The sequence below is a fragment of the Moschus berezovskii genome, chromosome 8 (genome assembly GCF_049115385.1).
Source record: "Moschus berezovskii isolate FMDL1 chromosome 8, NW_MosBer_1.0, whole genome shotgun sequence".
Taxonomy (NCBI): domain Eukaryota; kingdom Metazoa; phylum Chordata; class Mammalia; order Artiodactyla; family Moschidae; genus Moschus; species Moschus berezovskii.
This window is the reverse complement of record NC_142467.1, coordinates 85,905,549-85,925,071: the sequence shown is the minus strand read 5'-3', so window position 1 is coordinate 85,925,071 and position 19,523 is coordinate 85,905,549. Positions and strand designations below refer to the sequence as shown.

At 44.1% G+C, this 19,523-nt stretch overlaps 1 protein-coding gene across 1 annotated transcript in view; it reads right to left on the bottom strand.

Annotated features, from left to right (window-relative positions):
* Window positions 1-18,301: 18,301 nt before the first annotated feature.
* LMNB1 (lamin B1) overlaps window positions 18,302-19,523 on the bottom strand; it is a 52,728-nt gene continuing 51,506 nt past the window's right edge. Inside the window, exon 11 of the mRNA XM_055431262.2 lies at window positions 18,302-19,335. Coding sequence (XP_055287237.1) covers window positions 19,294-19,335 — 42 coding nt within the window. The 3' untranslated portion in view covers window positions 18,302-19,293. The remainder of the gene's footprint in view (window positions 19,336-19,523) is intronic.

The following is a 19,523-nucleotide window of genomic DNA, read 5'->3' as shown; positions in this document are numbered from 1 at the left end:
CTCTCTGCTTCTTTCTTTTTGAAACAGGAAAAGGCACAGGCAGGTAAAGGATCCTGCTGGCTCACTGCTTCCCTCCTCTGACCCCTTACGCGTCCTCTCTCGGCGCCCCTTGCGGTATCCTCTCCTTGAGAATCTTAGAGAAAAATGTGTGTCACAACAGCGATGCCAGAGGGGAAAGGAACAACGGAAACAAGTCCAGGGCACTCTTGCCGTCCTCATGTGTCGTCACCAGCGTGCTGATGCTGCTTCTCCCCTGGGGAAGGACAGGAACACGGAGCGTGCACCCGAATCCTCCAGCTCCTCAGAGCACTGAGCAGGAGCTCAGATGAGCTGTAAAACTCAATTAGGGAGACATAAGTAGCTTGACTTAGAAGTTGCCTGTAATTGTCTTTCATGTACAAGTCTCCCTCCCTGGACCCCCAGTGTATATGGGTGGGCTAGCAACTCATCTGAGGATGCCGAAAAGCCAAAGAATATGGAAGTGAATGGGGCAGCCCAGCTACCTGCACTGGGGTCCCAGCCAGCTGGAGACTCCCTCCCCTTGGACTTCTCTTGGCACCCCCTGGGTCTGCCTAGCCCCAAAGCTCCATGCAGCTCACAGAAAGGCCTGGCGTGCACAAAACCCCTGTCTTCATCCTGTCCTCTCAGGAAGAGTCCCCAGGCTGGAAGACCCTAAGGAGGAAGGGAAGGGAATAGGCACATGTTCCCTCTCGTTTCATCCAGTGTCTTCCCAGAAGCTCCCGGCAGACCAGCCGTAGGGTGGGCAGAGCTCAGGCTGGAACAGATTTACAGGTTATGATTCTGAAGCCTTAAGTGGGATGGGAAGTGGGCCAGCGGGTGGGGACAGCGTCCAGGATTATTTTAGGTTGAGATGTTGGGACCAGGACAGACCTGGCTGGACACCATCTCTCCCAGCCAAGCACATGCAGGATCTCGCAGGCTGCAGGCCAGAGGCTTCATGCTACGAAGGCTGCAGTCATGAGAAATCAGCTCTAGATAATGATGACCCGGGAAATTGCAGACCCTGTCCAAAATGTGTCATTTCTATTATGTCCCATGATCTACCTTTTCTGACTTTATGAAAGTCTTCCTGTCGAGGAGCTGGCTTTGGGCCACTCTGCCTTTCCCTCACTATTGAGTTGCTCTGGGGTGAGCCTGACTCTTTGCTTCTTGGTGAGACAGAGAGGGAAAGGACCCCTATGAGTCTGTCACCCTGGTTTGCAGTGTACCAGCGGTGGGTTATGGGCAAGGGTCCCCCGCTTTGTAGGGCTCAGTTTTTGCATCTATAAATGGGGATAACACCTACCTCAGACAGTCCTTATAGGATTTTTAAGGCACCCAGTAGGCAGCTCTGGAATGAACATCAGCACCCTTCCTTCACCTTCCTTCTGTTCGTTGTTGCTAACTTCTGGCTGATTGCCTGGGTTTTAGCACCTTTGATCCATGATTTGAAGAACCATAAAGAGTTTTAAAGCCTTTTCAAAAAGACGAGGGATTAAAAAAAAAAAAAGACGAGGGATTAATTTTAAATAACACATATTTATCCAGCACACTGTGCTTGGGAGTACAAAGAATTGTGAGAGATCCTCCTGGAGGCTGAAATGACTGACTTGATTGAGATCTCTGAATCACACGTGGATTTCAATTATCTTAGCATTTCCTGATACTGGAGCCTATGGCTAATTAAGAATTCATCACAGATGAAAAATGTGCCAGTTCTGGATCTCACGCTCCAGAGGAAAACAAATATAGTCCATCAGTTGTCTGTGTTCCCAGAAATGAGGGACTCGTGAGTCAGTGAGCTCATATATCCAGTGCCTTCTTAGAGGTTCTGAATTCCATGCACAAAGACAGCAAAAGGAGATGGCTCAGGAAGTTATAACTCCTTTTGAAAAATTCTTTCTTTTTTGGATACACTTTGCACCTACTGGGCCATAGTTACCATCAAGGAAATGAATAGATGGACCTATAAGAGGTTTTATTTTATCTCATTTGTGGGCGCCAGGTACAAAGAATTGAGTTATTCATATATTTTAGTCCATGACACAGTTTCTGTCACCATGAGCCAATATAGGTCCCTATTCTATTTTATTCCACAAATGTGTACAGTGTCAAGCAGTTCCCACAAGCCATGCACTGTTCAGCACTTTGAAAATTACCTCCTTTAATCCTTACAACAACCTCATTCTTTGTTACCTAACAAACAACCCTCTAATTTAGTGATCTCAACCTCATGAGTTTTGTACTATGGGTCATCTTATTTACATTTTAGAAGTCCTTTCTCTTTCTAAAATCACAGAGGTAGTCTCCCACATTTTCTTCCTTTATCTTTATGGTTTTATAGATCAGCTTTAGGTGTTCCACTGATCTAGAGTTCCTCTGCATTTGACATAAGGATCCAACTTTATCTCCCTAAGGTAGGTGGTTCCCATCACCATCTTCTAAACAGTCTCCCTTTCTTCATTCACCTGTGGTGTCACCTGGATGGTGTATCCTCTTCATATAAACATTATCTGGTTTTGCATACTCAGTTTACGACTCTAACCCTTCTGTCTGTTCCCTTGTTACCTCATTGTTTTTCTTACTAATGGCTTCATAATGTGCCTCATTATCTACTGGAAATAGCAGTTCCTCCCCAGTCCCCCACCAACCTCACTCTATTTTTCAAAACTGACTTAGTTACTTGGGAACAGGCTTTTTATTCTTGTGTATACGTTTTAGAATAATGTTGTGAAGTCATTTTAAAAGTCTTGATGGACTTGTGATCAGAATTGTAGTGAATTTACACAATTTCATGAAAATGACAACCTTTACAAATCTTTACATTTTTTAGCCAATCTCATATGATAATCATAACATAACACCATTTATTCAGCCATTCTTTTCACCCTGAAAATAGAGTTCTAAATGTTGTCAGTAAATTCTTGCGCATCCTTTGTTAAATTTCTAAGTAGTTTACAGTTGTGTTGGTATGGTACTATAAGCGATGTCTGATTTTCTAATTTCTCATTGGTTGAGTTCAGTTCAGTTCAGTCGCTCAGTCGTGTCCGACTCTTTGCAACCCCATGAATCACAGCACACCAGGCCTCCCTGTCCATCACCAACTCCCGGATTCACTCAAACTCATGTCCATCGAGTCGGTGATGTCATCCAACCATCTCATTCTCTGTCGACCCCTTCTCCTCCCGCCCCCAATCACTCAGAATCAGAGTCTTTTCCAGTGAGTCAACTCTTCGCATGAGGTAGCCAAAGTATTGCAGTTTCAGCTTTAGCATCAGGCCTTCCAATGAATACCCAGGATTGATCTCCATTAGAATGGACTGGTTGGATCTCCTTGCAGTCCAAGGGACTCTCAAGAGTCTTCTCCAGCACCACAGTTCAAAAGCATCCATTCTTTGGCAATCAGCTTTCTTCACAGTCCAACTCTCACATCCATACATGACCATGGGAAAAACCATAGCCTTGACTAGACAGACCTTTGTTGGCAAAGTAATGTCTCTGCTTTTCAATATGCTATCTAGGTTGGTCATAACTTTCCTTCCAAGGAGTAAGCGTCTTTTAATTTCATGGCTGCAATCAGCATCTGCAGTGATTTTGGAGCCCCCCAAAATAAAGTCTGACACTGTTTCCACTGTTTCCCCTCTATTTCCCATGAAGTGATGGGACCAGATGCCATGATCTTTGTTTTCTGAATGTTGAGCTTCAAGCCAACCTTTTCACTCTCCTCTTTCACTTTCATCAAGAGGCCTTTGAGTTCCTCTTCACTTTCTGCCATAAGGATGGTGTCATCTGCATATCTGAGGTTATTGATATTTCTCCCGGCAATCTTGATTCCAGCTTGTGCTTCTTCCAGCCCAGTGTTCCTCATGATGTACTCTGCATAGAAGTTAAATAAGCAGGGTGACAATACACAGCCTTGACGTACTCCTTTTCCTATTTGGAAAAGGAGTTGTTGTTGTTCCGTCTGTTGTTCCATGTCCAGTCCTAACTGTAGCTTCCTGACCTGCATACAGGTTTCTCAAGAGGCAGGTCAGGTGGTCTGGGATTCCCATCTCTTTCAGAATGTTCCACAGTTTATCATGATCCACACAGTCAAAGGCTTTGGCATAGTCAATGAAGCAGAAATAGATGTTTTTCTGGAACTCTCTTGCTTTCTCCATGATCCAGCGGATGTTGGCAATTTGATCTCTGGTGCCTCTGCCTTTTCTAAAACCTGCTTGAACATCTGAGAGTTCACGGTTCACATATTGCTGAAGCCTGGCTGGGAGAATTTTGAGCATGACTTTACTAGTGTGTGAGATGAGTGCAATTGTGTGGTAGTTTAAGCATTCTTTGGCATTGCCTTTCTTTGGGATTGGAATGAAGACTGACCTTTTCCAGTCCTGTGGCCACTGCTGAGTTTTCCAAATTTCATTGGTTAGTGCTGGTGTAAAAGAACTCTTGTTAGCCTGCCCCTTGCACCTTTGCTGACTTCCGCATTCTGCCCTTTCTGGAGCCCTGGATTGCTGCAGGGACAGGGCACGGGAAGAGTGCCCACAACCTTGGCCCTGCTACCCCAGCCCCACCCAGCCACTTTACCTGCGCTCCATATACTGGGGATCTGGGCTAGATCTCACCTCACTGCTGAAGTCATGGGTCCTTTTTTATTCTAAATCCTAAGTAACCTCATCTGGTTTCCTGGCTCTTGAGGACCCTGGGTTTACAAAAGGTGATGAAGTGCTTTGCTGGAAAGGATCTGTGCCGTGTGAGCCACTCCTGTATGAAACCTCCTGGTTCACAGCAAGAAGGTATCTGTGACTTTTAACCCAGCTGCAAATAAGTAATACTTAGGAGACATATGAACTGCATTTTATTCTCAGATAAAGCTTAAAGCCTGTTAATGTTAAGCTTTTTTTAAAGTCAATCTGGAGATCTGTAGGAGAAAATGCCTAGGAGTGACCAGGAGGCCAACTGTGCAGAACACTCATCACAGACCCATTAACATTTGGAGGCCCTTTGAGGCCAGGAGGCAGTGAGCAAGCCTGTGAGAGTGGGTGGCCCCACAATGGGCGAGAGGCACCACTTCCATCATACAGCAACTAGAACTGTTTTCCTGCCCCTTAAACAGGAAGCTCAGACTGGCTTTGGAGAAATTTTCAAGTAACTTTTCTAACGTATAAATATACGCCTACAGAGCTTGAAAATGTCACTGGCTTTTCTCTGTCATTTACCTTTCTTCTCACTGTCCCTGCCGAGTAAATGGGGGGCCAACTACATCTGATGCCTCCAGCTTAGCAGCTGAGGGTACCAGGCAGTTTGGTGACATCCACAGGACACTGGCTCAGAGCTTACCCTCTGCAAGACCTCTCAGCAGCAAGGGGCTACCAGCGCCCTGGCCCCAGACCACAGAGAAAGATGAAGAGAGAGTCTATGGGCAGTGATCTAAGACTCTCTCATCTGGGTTCCACTGGATCTCTTCTGCAGTCTGTGAGGGCACAGGACTCAGGCTTCATGGACATCTTACCACAAAGTTAGCAATCCTGAGTTAGGAGGTCTGTGTGTGCAACAAGCTGTCCAAGGGCACGTATGCACCACTCTGGAAGGGGTGGGGCAGCCTGGCTGGTCTTACAGAACAATAGCTGCTCTGCGCCCAGCAGCCTTTAAAGCACAGAGGACTGGAGAATCCTCAGCCTGACCATCTCCTCTCAGAAGCCTGTGCTCATGGAAGGGCTAGAAAAAAATCGAATGTTTGTGGGTATATCTAATTCATCCCAGGAGGAGGGCTGGGAATCATACTCAGGCAGAGTCTGCAAAATCATACTCTATTTGAAGGAGCTCGGATGGGGTTTATTTTGTTTAATGAACCTGGTGGAAAATGCAGTGGCTGTTGGTCACGCCCCTGCACACCACTTGGGTCTCCTCTGTGTATAGAGATCTCTTACAAGCTCATTGTTATTTATGCAAAATCTTCAAAAACTGGGCATAACTGGTTGTGGTTTCTACATACTGTTTTCCTACGAAGACGAATCAGGTCTTCTCAGAGAAATGCCTTGAGTCTAGGTCAGAGACAGGAAATGTGTAAGATGAATATGGAGCACCCTGTCATACCAGAAAGCAAGGGGGACTCCTGTGGTCACGTCCAGAGGACAGAGGATGAAACCCAAACAGGCTCCCACCAGCCTAAGGTGAAACAGTATGAGCACCACAGAGAATAAGGCTGCTCTGAATTGTTACACATCGTGTATGTTAAAAGTCACGAGTTTATAATGATGCTGAAAAAAAAAAACACCACCACCTCACTGGCCGCCTTTAGAGAGTACTAAAGAACTGAACCATTATTCCGATAATGGCTTTTTAAAAAGTGTCCTGTGTGCTCTGTACCTTGGGGTATAATTGATGAAGCAACGTTCTTTAGAGAAGACTTGCACCTTAAAAATGTAGAAATAATGACAGAATCTAAACGAAATCATCGATGTGCCTAATGATCATTAGCAGGTGCTAAAACCATTAGCTGATGGGGCACTTTATGAGAGAAGTCAGACCCTCATCACCCAGACTCACAGATGGATCTTAACATCATGAGAAGGAGAAAGTCTGACGCTGGGTACCTCCTGATGTGATGAGGTAGGAACCGGGAAATACTCCTGCAGAAAGCTGAACCTGGTGTGATCAAGCACTGCTGTCTGTTAGTGGACAGCAGTGCCAGGGATCAATAGTTCATTAAATGACACTGACATCTAACAGCAAAGAGCAGCATCACTATTGACACTTTCAGGTGGATAATTCACTTAGACTTTACAAACTGACATCAACAAATACAAGATGTGGACCTCGTTTGGATCCTGATTCAGAAAACCCCTACATTTTTTATATTATGAGACTATCAGGGAACTATGAACAGTGGATATTTGATCATATTAAGGAACTGTTTTAGGTATGATTACAGAATGATGGTTATATTTATAAATATAAGCATAAGCCCTTATCTCTGGGTTGGCCAAAAAGTTCGTTCGAGTTTTTCCACACTACATTCTGAAGGATTTATGAGGAAGTTGTGCAATATCTGAGATTCCACTGGATAGCAGAGCAGAGTGCACGCCTATGAAAGACACAAGACCGACCGGAAGTGGATCATTATTGAAACTGAGTACACGGGGTTCACTATACTATTCTCGCCACTTCTATACAGGTTTAAACTTTTCCACTGTAAAAAAAATTATTTAAAAAAAGAAACAAAAAGTAGGGCACAGCTGCCTGACATAAACTCTCTAACAGGCCTCCCCACTCTGCCGGGAACAGGGAGCTGAAGGAGGGAGGGCTGAAGCCAGGGCCGTAGGAGTGAGAGGAAGAACACAGAAACCAAGGAGGGGCCTGAATCAGCGGCTGTAGGGTCAAGACTGGTCATTTTTCTTAGCGATGTTACACAAGGCAAGATCAACTGCTTCGTGGTTTGATCTATCCCCACCTGGGACAAGAAGGATCCCAGGGTATAACAGAGGCTTGCACCCAAAGGGCAAACTGAGAAGAAAGCTTTGTCAATCAAACCCTCTTTGGGTCCAAAATGACTTAACAACACCTAGACCAAGAACCAAAACTGGGGTTCTTCTCCTAGAGAAAAACTAACTTAACAATTTAAAAGTAATTATGAAGCAGAAAGTACACACTCCCATAGACCCACACATGCATGCACTGGTGCATATTAAAACCCCATCATAAAGAGAAAGACAAATCCTATGATATCGCTTTCTAACAACAAAAAAAAATGTTCAAGTGAACTTATTTACAAAACAGAAACAGTCACAGATGGAGAAAACAAACTTATGGTTACCAAGGGGGACAGCAGGGGAAAAATTGGGAGATTGGGACTGACATATACACACGACTATATACAAAATAGGTAACTAATAAGGAACTACTTTTTAGCACAAGGAATTCTACTCAATAATTTGTAATGACCTATATGGGGAAAGAACCTAAAAAAGAGTGGATATATGTGTCAACTGAATCACTTTGCTGTACACCTGAAACTAACACAACATTGCAAATCAGCTACACTACAAATAAATAAACAAACATCCTGGAGAATTCCTACATGGTCCAGGAGGTAAAACTCCGTGTTGCCATCGCATAGGACACGGGTTTGATCCCTGGTCAGGGAAGTGAGATCCCACATGCCCTGAGGCATGACGAGAAATAAATAAATAAATAAAAACAGGATTCCTTTAAAAAAAAAACAACAACAACACTCTGTCACACACACACAGCATTAAGAGAACTGTGGGACAGGCCAACTCTTTTTGCTGTCAGTACCAGAGTGTCTCAGGGTGACATCCTCTGAAACCCCTCCTCCTTCTTCCCCACCCACACTCCTGCGTTCAGCACCACTCAGGAAAGAAGCACCTGGAACAGGGTAATCAGAGGAGGAAAAAGGATGAGCCAGCAGGAGTGAGAAGCAAAAGTGGACCTGCAAAGAAGATACGGGAAAGAAGTGGCCGTAAGCCCTGCCCAGGTCAGGGGGTGAGAGGAGGGGAGGACACTTCCTTACCCACAACTTCCAGGCAGCTCTTCCATAATAGCCTTCAGATGGGGACAGTTGCTGTATAAGCCAATTAATGGGGAGTAGACAAGCTCAGGAGAAGACAATGGCACCCCACTCTAGTACTCTTGCCTAGAAAATCCCATGGATGGAGGAGCCTGGCAGGCTGCAGTCCATGAGGTCGCTAAGAGTCGGACACGACTGAGCGACTTCACTTTCACTTTTCACTTTCACACATTGGAGAAGGAAATGGCAACCCACTCCAGTGTTCTTGCCTGGAGAATCCCAGGGACGGGGGAGCCTGGTAGGAGGCCGTCTATGGGGTCACACAGAGTCGGACACGACTGAAGTGACTTAGCAGCAGCAAAGCTCAAGTTTTTTGATCCTCCCCTCTCTCCCTAGAATTGAACAAGCCTCCTCAAACAACAGCCTTCCAGAATCCTGTCAGTTTCCTCACTTCCCCCCGAGACAGAATGCATGAGCCGTTCACTTGTTCCCCACTTACAACAACCCAGAGTCATTCACAGGTCAGCGCATACATCCTGAGTTTGTTGATAATATAAAACACTGAAAAAAAAAAGTTGCTAAAGAATAGCACGGCACCCTGAGATACACCATCACAGGGACAAGCTCATTACTGTAACTTAGCATTCATGAGCCAAGGATGACAAAAGCACCCCAACTCCTTCCTCTATTTCATAATTCAGTGTTTCCCAACCTTCATCATGCAGCTTGGGAAAGACTTGCCAAATACCCATAGTTACTCCTTCCAGCAAACTAGGCAGGGAGGCAGGGGCTCAGTCCCCCTGGTTTGTCCCATGCAGCTTTAGCATCCCAGGGAGGCTATGCCTGACAACGCAGCTGTCCCCTCTCTCAGCTGAAGGCTGGATTTATTTAAATGAAAATTTGAAATCAACCTAGAGCCACCAGATGGAAGACAAGAGGAATCCTGCCATCTCAGTTCCCTGGATCAAACACAGACAAGTCAGTGCATCAGCATTCACGTGCAGACAGCTCAGCTTCGGCTGTGTGCAGGCCCCACGCTCAGAGAGCACTCGGAGAAGGGTGGCCAAGTGGCAGCAGCCGAAAGACTTCCTCAGTGATGGGGTCTCAGTGGAGAACTGGGAAGTGATTGCCAAACACGTTCCAGAAATCCTCTCCATTTCCCATTTGAGCCCTGAGCACAGAGGCACCTTGACATTTTTGACAATCTGGCCAAGTTGGCACCTTTGCCCCTGTTGTTCAAAACCAGAGTTCACAAGTGCCTCCTTCCTGCCTCCTCTTATGGGACACCAGCTGCCCCTGGTCTCTTACGGGAGACCTACTGTGTGGGGTGCCTTCCTTTTAGAAATACACTTACTAGAGCTGTGGTTTTCTGTTTGTGTGATTATTTGATTGAGGCCCATACTGAGCTGCAAAGCTCCTTCAGAGTCAGGACAAGATTTCCTTTTACTCAGCACTGTATTGACTATTTGCCAGTGCTAGAACACAGGAGGGCCCTTGGTAAATGCTGAATAAATCTTTGATGAAACTGGTATCTACTCACAAAATGAATAAAATGCAGCACTTACAGTAATCTTAACTGTTTTCCTTGTTTAAGCGTTCAGTCAACAAGTGTCAGCTCTGACCAACAGTGTCTGCACTTCTAGACTCCTGTGTGCTAAGAACAATGAGCAACCTACCATTTCAAAACCAGTCTCACCCTACTTCCCGATTCTCCTCATCAAAAATTTTGAAGTGGTCATTAGTTTCAGATTCCTATGTATTTATTTAGACCTACCATATTTGTATGATCATTCTATGTGTTCTAATATATTTCTACCATCAGAGGTCTAATAGAATTTTTTTTTTCAGTCTCAATTTACAGATAAAGAAACTGAGCAACAGAAATGTCAGGATCATACCATTAAGTGACCGCAACAGTGTTACTAACACTGCTCCTACCCAGGGTTTTCCATTCACAGAGCTAGTTCAAAGACGGAAACAATGCTGTTTTTTCTTCTATATACAGCCTGTCTGGTGGAGGACTATCCATGTGGGAAAGTACAAATTTGGGACATAACCCATGACTACACTTAGAATGTTTTAAAGAATAGTTCGTTCTCTACAATTAAAAAAAAAAATTAACCTCCTTTGTAATCAGAGCTGAATCATAGTTCCAGTAATTCCTGTCATTCACAGTCCCTTACTGCCCACTAGGATGTGAGAAATTTGTGAACACTTTCTAGGCCTCTTTGAACCATTCCCAGATTGGACACTAACATTTTGCTTCACTAAGGCCCAACCTGCTCTTTTAAGACCTCCATCACCTCTGCTTAGCTTACCTGATGCTGACCGCACAGGAGAATTTAAAACAGAACAATTAATCAGCTCCTGATATCAGGGAAAATGCATCCTAAAACATGGCCAACTCAGGAAAGGTCTGTCCACCCAGGCTGTGGCTTGCCATCTCATCTGACAGGGTAGAATACAGTGCAGAGTGAGGCAGACGGAATGAGCACAAGCTCGAGCTCTGGAAAGAAACCAGAATCCCTCACTGGCTCCTGACTAAGATGCATCAGCTAAGCTACATGACAGCATTTCCTAACCTGCAGCATGCAAATAATATTCATTACATTTGCCATTAATGTAAAGAACATCAGAAACACCAGAGACTTAAAATAGGGCTTAGGGGGTCACCTGACAGTTGGGATTATTCCCGTTCATTGTTGCCAGTGAGTAGCACCGTTGTCACTGGTATACTAGCTATGTACATTATTTTCTATCAGCTGCCTGGGACAACGGAATAGGCAGAGCTATCAAAGATGGTGGCCTGGGGACTGCTCTGGCGGTCCAGTGGTTAGGCCTCCACGCTTCCACTGCAGGAGTCCAGGTTCAATCCCTGGTCAGGGAACTAGGATCCCACAAACCACAGGGTCAAAAGGAAAAAAAAAAAAAAATGTGGCCTGGACAACCAGACTGAGTTCCCAAGAAAACCACTGAATCTCTCATCTTGGTATTCCAGGTGCTTGCTAGGCAATGCCTAGCAAAACTAAATCGCCAGGGAATAGTTGTTGAAGGAATGAATGAATAAAAATGACTTGACCTCTAGGCAAACTGGGGCTTCCAAGGTGGCACCAGGGGTCAAGAACCCGCCTGTCAGTGCAGGGTTCCATCCGTGGGTTAGGAAGATTCCCAGGAGGAAGGCATGGCAACCCACCCCAGTATTCTTGCCTGAGAAATTCCATGAACAGAGGAGCCTGGAGGGCTATAGCCCATGGGATCACAAAGAGTTGGACCAACTGAGCATGCACACATGCTGGGCAAGTTGCCCCATCTTCAAACAAGGGTAACATCACTTTCCCAGAGTGGTACTGTGAGCTTTAAGTGATTTAACATTTGCTGTGACGCCCCTGAGCGACTGCCTGGCTGTGAACATTCAACAAACATCTGATCCTTCCACTCTCTCCCTTCTTCCTCCTTATGGCTCTTTCCTTCTCCTTTATGAGACTGAAACTATTCCATGAGTAAGCACGAGACCAGCGTGGTATTCTGCGCTCCCCACACAGTGTCAGAGCGGCACTGCACGTCCAGGACACTGCCCTTGCCCGTTCTCCTTGGCTGGGTTCCCAAAGTTCCCCAGGTATCTGACACAACTAAGGCCCTGCTTTAGGTTCCTATAGGAATTTCTGCTAAGAGGCACCCTGAGTCACCCAAAGTCATCCCCACTCTGATGCCCAAACCCTTCATTCTCCACAAAAGGTCCTCTCCCACATGGATGAACCTAAGCACCTGTCCTAGTGACCCCACGGCTGCACCTCCCAGAGTTCAGCCCAGGCCCACTATTTCACAACACGAAATTAAGAAATAGGCAACAGGCACTCAGAGAATGTTTCAGCTCATGTTTCCAATGTTCAAACTTCCCAACATTTTTTTCTGTTAGCAGGACAAATACTTCAGAGTTAACGGGAACCCGGGGAAATGATTCAGAGGAAAATCCTGGCCCTTGAAAGAGCTTGGGTTTAGTCCTCTTAACACTGGAAGGCAGCATACCAAAGGAGTGGGGAGCTGGCCGCGAAGAGGAAGGCTGGGTCACCACCCCAGTTTCAGAAAAGAATAGACCAGCTGCCAGGGCCGAGGTAAAAAGCAGTGCTTGTTAAAGCAGGGGGTGAGCTGGGAGACTGCCTGGCTCACATATAGAAAAAAGAGGGAAAAAGAGAAGGATGAAGGGAACAGGTACCTGGGTCTCAGGGTCTGGAAAACAAGACAATGATCTAAGACTGCCACTAAGATCACTCTTGGCCATGAAGCTAGAAAGCCTATTTCTGCCACAGTGAGACCTGTTATCTTGAGACGTGTCCCTCCGGTGTGGTCACACAACAGACACTTAGCTTACACTCATGGCTAATTTGTCACAGGACAGAGGATTATATGGACGGGGCTATGGAAATACCCAAGCTTATTTAATAGACCAAATCAGACTGTCTGAAAATAGTCACCCAGATGGAGTCACAAAGCACAGAAGAAAAACAAAGACTAGGGAAGGTATCAGACACTGCTACAGTTGTACGGGGAACTGCCCGAAGTCAGATGTGTGGAGAAAGTCAGAACGCTGGCAGATGCCAGTGGCAAAGAGGATTAGGGCACACGAGTTGAGGGTCAAGTGGGTCATGAAAGAAGGCTTAAAAGGCAGGTGAGGATTCTATTTTAAACCAAAGAAGTCAACAGTACTATTTAAGAAAATGGCATACAAAATGCAGAGAATTATTAAGGTACGTAGGCTGGGGTTCTCATGTAACTAATCCACGTAAATATGTGTTTTTCTGCTGTAAGTAATCAAGCTACTGAACAGGCTGTCTCCTTAAACTGAGAGGTGCATTTTGTCTCTTGAGAAACATCAGCAGAAGACAGGATTTACTGCGCTGTTAAAAAGAAGGAAAAATTCGTATGGTGGAAGTGAGGGTAGGAGGTAGGGAGTGAGGTGCCTCCCCGCTGTTGATGCGTGTCTCCAGGGTAAACTGGCTCCCACAGTGATTGTCCTCGGCCTACACGCTGACCCTTCAAAATAGTAAAGCCGCACTGGGTCCCAGTCCTGCTCCATCAAACACGTTAAAGTCAGGCTCCCTCCCTCCAACTTCAAATATAAGCTCTGGGAGCTTTCCACGTATTTTGCCTGTTTTCCTCATCCCCATCAACTTGGTTCTGAACGCCCTTTTAGTAAGGAAGGCAAACGGCAAAAACACCGAATGCTAAGCACTGCCTCTTCCGGCGCCTTTTTTTGGGAGGGAGGGACGGAGTCAGTCTCAATTTCAGAATTCTGGGTTTTGCCAGGTAAGTATCATGGAAATTCCAGAACTCTGCTTCAGGGGTTTGAAAGTTTGATCTTCATCATTCTCCTCTGTGGCACCCCATAAAATCATATCCATGCTGCTACTTCATGCAATGGAACTAAGACAATCTGTGCTTTGTTGAGAAGCCAATGACCCAGAAGCAAGGATTAAAGAATCTTTTCAATTTCTCACTTTGTTTTAAACATGTGATTTGGCCAGGAAAAGAAGAGGCATTCAAATAAATTTCTTAGCAATTTACGATTCAGTAAAAGGGATGATGGGTAAGAAACTAAACCTCAAAGGAACATGAGTTAGCATAACTGTATCTCTTCAAAATCTATATACATACAAATAAAGTGTATTTATTTGTATGTATGTATGATGGTGGAATGAACTGATCAAGATGGCCCCTTCTTTCCACTATAAAACTGATAACATAGAACTAATTTTTGTTTTAATACAGGGCCAAGCCTAAAAAAATAAGAAATGTCCAAGTATAAGGCAACAAAGAACTCGATCTGAAGAAGCCTCAGGGACTAGAGACTTAGATAGGAAACATGTCTTTAAGTCCATTTAAGGAAGAGGGCCTGCTGCACAAAGCACATAACCACGCCGTGCAGCCCTCAACACAGGCGACCAGAACACCGCCTGCCAGCCCAGAGCAAGAACCAAGTCCTGCTGAGGCGGGGGGACCGCGTGTGGAAGTCACCTGTGAGAGCAGAGAACAGCTCGCGGCGGTGTCCGAGTGGGTCTTCACCGCCACAAGGTGGGAAAGCAGCCCTGAAGGCCCAGCCGCCCGTCACCAAAGAGACACACGGGGAAGCCCCAAATTACGCTGCAGCAACACGCTGGGACAGGGACCCGCTCACGAAATAGACAGCCCCTGCTGAAGGTAAGTTCGTAATCCTAAACACCCCGTGAGGAAACACATCATCACCCATTTTTCAAAAGCCGAGGGAAAAAAAATGAGCACTGCCAAGAACTCAAGAATATAGAGACTGTAAAATAAGGACAATCAAAATGACCTTTTCAAAGGAAGAGAACTATAGCTTTTTAAAAAATTGAATAAGGAACAGGCGAATATGAAAAAAATATCAAACACAATTTCAGAAATGAAAAGTATAGCTAAGGAAACTAGAAACTACACGTGGGATAAACAGCTTAGACAAGGCTGTGAACATAATTAGTGAGGCAAACACTAATTTACCGAGACTGCAGCACAAAAACACCTAAAACATGACAAGGGATAGGCTCAGCCTAAGTCTGAAAGAAATCCCAGTAAGGAAGAACAGCAAACGGGGATGAGCTAATACTCAACGAAATATGAGCATCCAGAATCTTCTTGGTCAAAAACCCTGAGGTGAGAGGAAAATAAATCTGTATCTAAACATAGTAGTGAAACCAGACCACTGAAGACAAAAGGGGGAAATTTCACACTCGTTATGGAACAGTTCAATAATGCAGCCCTAACCTCCACTGCGGAGAAGGCAATGGCAAGCCTCTCCAGTACTATTGCCTAGAAAATCCCATGGATGGAGGAGCCTGGTAGGCTGCAGTCCGTGGGGTCGCTAAGGGTCGGACACGACTGAGCGACTTCACTTTCACTTTTCACTTTCACACATTGGAGAAGGAAATGGCAACCCACTCCAGTGTTCTTGCCTGGAGAATCCCAGGGACGGGGGAGCCTGGTGGGCTTCCGTCTATGGGGTCACACAGAGTCGGACACGACTGAGGTGACTTAGCAGCAGCAGCAGCCTCCACTGATGCCAAAAGACCTCTACTACCAGAGGCAGCCTCTGAGTCTCTGTCCCCACGACGCTCTGTGGAGACAGCCGCAGGTGCAGCTCACGCTCAGAAAACTCTTTGGTATAAAGTCTGTCAGCTTAAATAGACTCCAAAGTCTCCTGCTACATATTCAGTGGCACCCAACTATGTATTAACTGAGTCTGGGATTTTCAGTCTAAATTTCACGAGCATATGTAATACTCCTCTGTATTAAAACTGCCCAAGTCTCTTTTTTTTTTTTTAATTTTTATTGAATAAATGGTACAAAGCACAATGCCAAAAACATTAACAGTTAAAATTTCACCAAATGAAAAAATACTATAGAATACACAGTTGTAAAAAGCTACATTAAGTTATTTTACAACTGCCTCAGGCTGCAAAAAAAAAAACCCAATGCCATACCTAAGTTATTCCTCTCTCAAAATAATGCCATTTATGTTATAAACCATGAGCACCCCATCAAAAGACGGGAACTGCTTTTGTTAATTCATATATATATATATATATATGACTGTATCACTTTGCTATACACCTGAAACAAACACAAGACTGTAAATGAAATATAGTACAATATAAAATAAAAATAAGTAACACTGCCCAAGTTTCTTAATGCCTAACTATTAAAGTGATTTCTATAACCTAATTTACCCAGCAGTAAAGTACCTAGGCTGGATCCTGATGACGAGAACCCCCTCTTGTGGCAACACGTTTCACATCCAAGTCGGGCCACACACAGCACTGCCATTCTCATTCTGAAGACAAATCTGTGCGGAAAAGTTACCATTTTATCTGCTTCACCAGACAGGATTACTAACCCAGCATTTATCTTGTGTCTGCGACAGCATCAGAGTATGCAGTAAATCTGCAGAGCACAGAAATTCTGAGACTTCGTGAGTTATTTTCAAGCGTAAGCTGCTAATCTTTGCACAGCTTACTGCAGGAATATTTTAAGAGAAAGGCAAACACTGACTCTGGATTAGCTTCTGAATTGTTATCATCAGCTCAGTCTAGGGAGAATTTGGATATTCTACTTTCTACAAGATGAACTCACTGAGCTAAAGCAATCACAAGATAAAAATCCCCCAAATGCATAACAAATCCCCTAGTTATCACCATACAGAGCTACCTCCCAGAGCACACACCTCCCTGTGTTTCCTATCATTCATACCTTATTTTAATCAGTGTTGTTCAGTCACTCAGGCATGCCCAACTCTTTTCGACCTCTCTGTAGCACTCCAGGTTTCCCTGTCCTTCACCATCTCCCGGAGCTTGCTCAACTCATGTCCATTGAGTTGGTGATGACATCCAACCATCTCATTCTCTGTCGACCACTTCTCCTCCTGCCTTAAATCTTTCTTAGCATCAGGGTCTTTCCCAATGAGTCAGCTCCTCACATCAGGTGGCCGAAGTATTGGAGCTTCAGTTCAGCATCAGTCCTTCCAATGAATATTAAGGGTTGATTTCCTTAAGGATTGACTGATTTGATCTCCGTGCAGTCCAAGGGACTCTCGAGAGTCTTCCCCAACACCACAGTTCAAAAGCATCAATTCTTCAGCACTCAGCCTTCTTTATGGTCCAACTCTCACATACATAAATGACTACTGGAAAAATCGTAGCTTTGACTAGATGGATCTTTGTTGGCAAAGTAAAACGTCTCTGCCTTTTAATATGCTATCTAGGTTCGTCACAGCTCCTCTTCCAAGGAGCAAGCATCATTTAATCTCATGGCTGAGTCACCATCCACAGTGTTGTTTCCATTGTTTCCTCATCTATGTGTCATGAAGTGATGGGACCGAATGCCATGATCTTCATTTTTTGAATTGAGCTTTAAGCCACCCTTTTCACTCTCCTATTTAACTTTCATCAAGAGGCTCTTTAGTTCCTGTTTGCTTTCTGCAACAAGGGTGGTGTCATCTGTGTATCTGAGGTTATTGATACTGCTCCCGGCAACCTTGATTCCAGCTTGTGATTCCTCCATCCCGGCATTCTGCGTGATGTACTCCGCATGTAAGTTTAACAAGCAGGGTGACAATATACGGCCTTGACGTACTCCTTTCCCACTTTTGAACCAGTCTGTTGTTCCACATTCAGTTCTAACTGTTGCTTCCTGACCTGCATAGGGGTTTCTCAGGAGGCAGGTCAGGTGGTCTTGTATTTCCATCTCTTTCACAATTGTCCAGTTTGTTGTGATTCACACAGTCAAAGGCTTTAGCACAGTCAACGAAGCAGATATTTTTCTGGAATTCTCTAGCTTTTTCTATGATCCAACGGATGTTGGCAATTTGATCTCTGATTCCCCTGTTTTTTCTAAATCCAGCTTGTACACCTGGAAGTTCCTGGTTCACGTATTGTTGAAGCCTAGCTTGGAGGACTTTGAGTATTACCTTGCTAGCATGTGAAATGAGTGCAACTGTGTGATATTTTGAACATTCTTTGGCATTGCCCTTCTTTGGGATTGGAATGAAAACTGACCTTTTCCAGTTCTGTGGCCACTGCTGAATGTTTCTTCCATATTTTAAGACAATAAAACTAGATTCTAGAAATATTATCTCCATCTTTTTCCTTTAAAAGGAATATCTTCCCCAATTTCTCCCATAGTCTCTACATTCCCACATGGCTTTCTTAAAGAGATTTTAAAAGGTCTTACTGTTAATAAGCTAAAAAATATAAATGATAACTGGGCTCCAAAAAAATTAGCTATTATTATTGCTTTTTATTATAAGTGTTATTATTAATGACAGCAGGGTACTGAAAACAGGGGAGACCCCAAAAGAGTCTGTGTGTTTATCTTCCCATTGTCAGAGCCTTAAAGAAAAACCTAGTTCAAACAAGAAGGCAAATTATTTTTATCAAAGGTACAACGGAAACAATAATTTTCTCCCCTTAAAATGTTTTTAAAGTTAAAACAGACAGCAGACTAATATTAAAACAGCCTTTTATTGTTAATGTCACGTAAGAAATTTAAGCAAGTTACACTATCTTAAAAAACACAACTAATGCGTTTTAGGAGAAACCCTTCCCTTCCCTCTCCTCCCCCTCCCCCCATTCCCCTTGCGAATTAAGAATCTAAGAGAAGAAATAACCATAAAACAAAGTTTTGTGGAATCCTTCATCCAGAGTGCTTACATGATGATTAGGTTATATTGCCTTCTTACAAAATTTCTCTTTTCTAGTTAAAAAAAATTTTTGTAGCCTTGATTGCTTATTACAAAAAAATTCAGTACAAAAGTTCAATATATTGAAAAATGCCTTTCCCTCCCTCACAGCACCGTAATATATAGCAGAGGATAATCAAGAGCAGATTGCTAATCTAGATGGAGCAATCTTCAAATTAAACCCAGACACACAGTGGTTTATTTACCCTCCCCCTCCGCCTCCTAAGAACTTAAAAAAAAAAAAAAAAAACACATACAAAAAAATGTCAAAAAATTTGAGGGACCCTTTTCAAACAGTACAGTTAATTCAGTGTCAATAATTCACATCTTGCAACAAAGTGTATGGATATGATTTCTTTTACAAAACTTTCAGTGTCAAAAAAGGAAATTAAGGCCATCAGATTCGCAGCTTAAAAATTCACATAAAGGAATATAAAAATATTCTGTGCTTCTGAGAAGGCTCTGCACTGCATGTAGGTAAGGATTACCATACTTCTTTATTCTGAGGAAGACAGTTGACTTGAGAAGTTTACATAATTGCACAGCTTCTGTTGGAACCTCTTGGGGCTCCCTGATGAGGAAAACAGAAAGAAAACTCTTAGTGCTAAGACAACGGATCACAGTATTTTAAAATAAGGCAGAGATACTACAAATTCATTATCACTTACCTTCAAATGGACCTTTATTACTTCCCACCCTTTCTAACCTTCTCTTATAGACTGCCCCCTAGGATACTGCAACAAATTCCAAAACACTGAT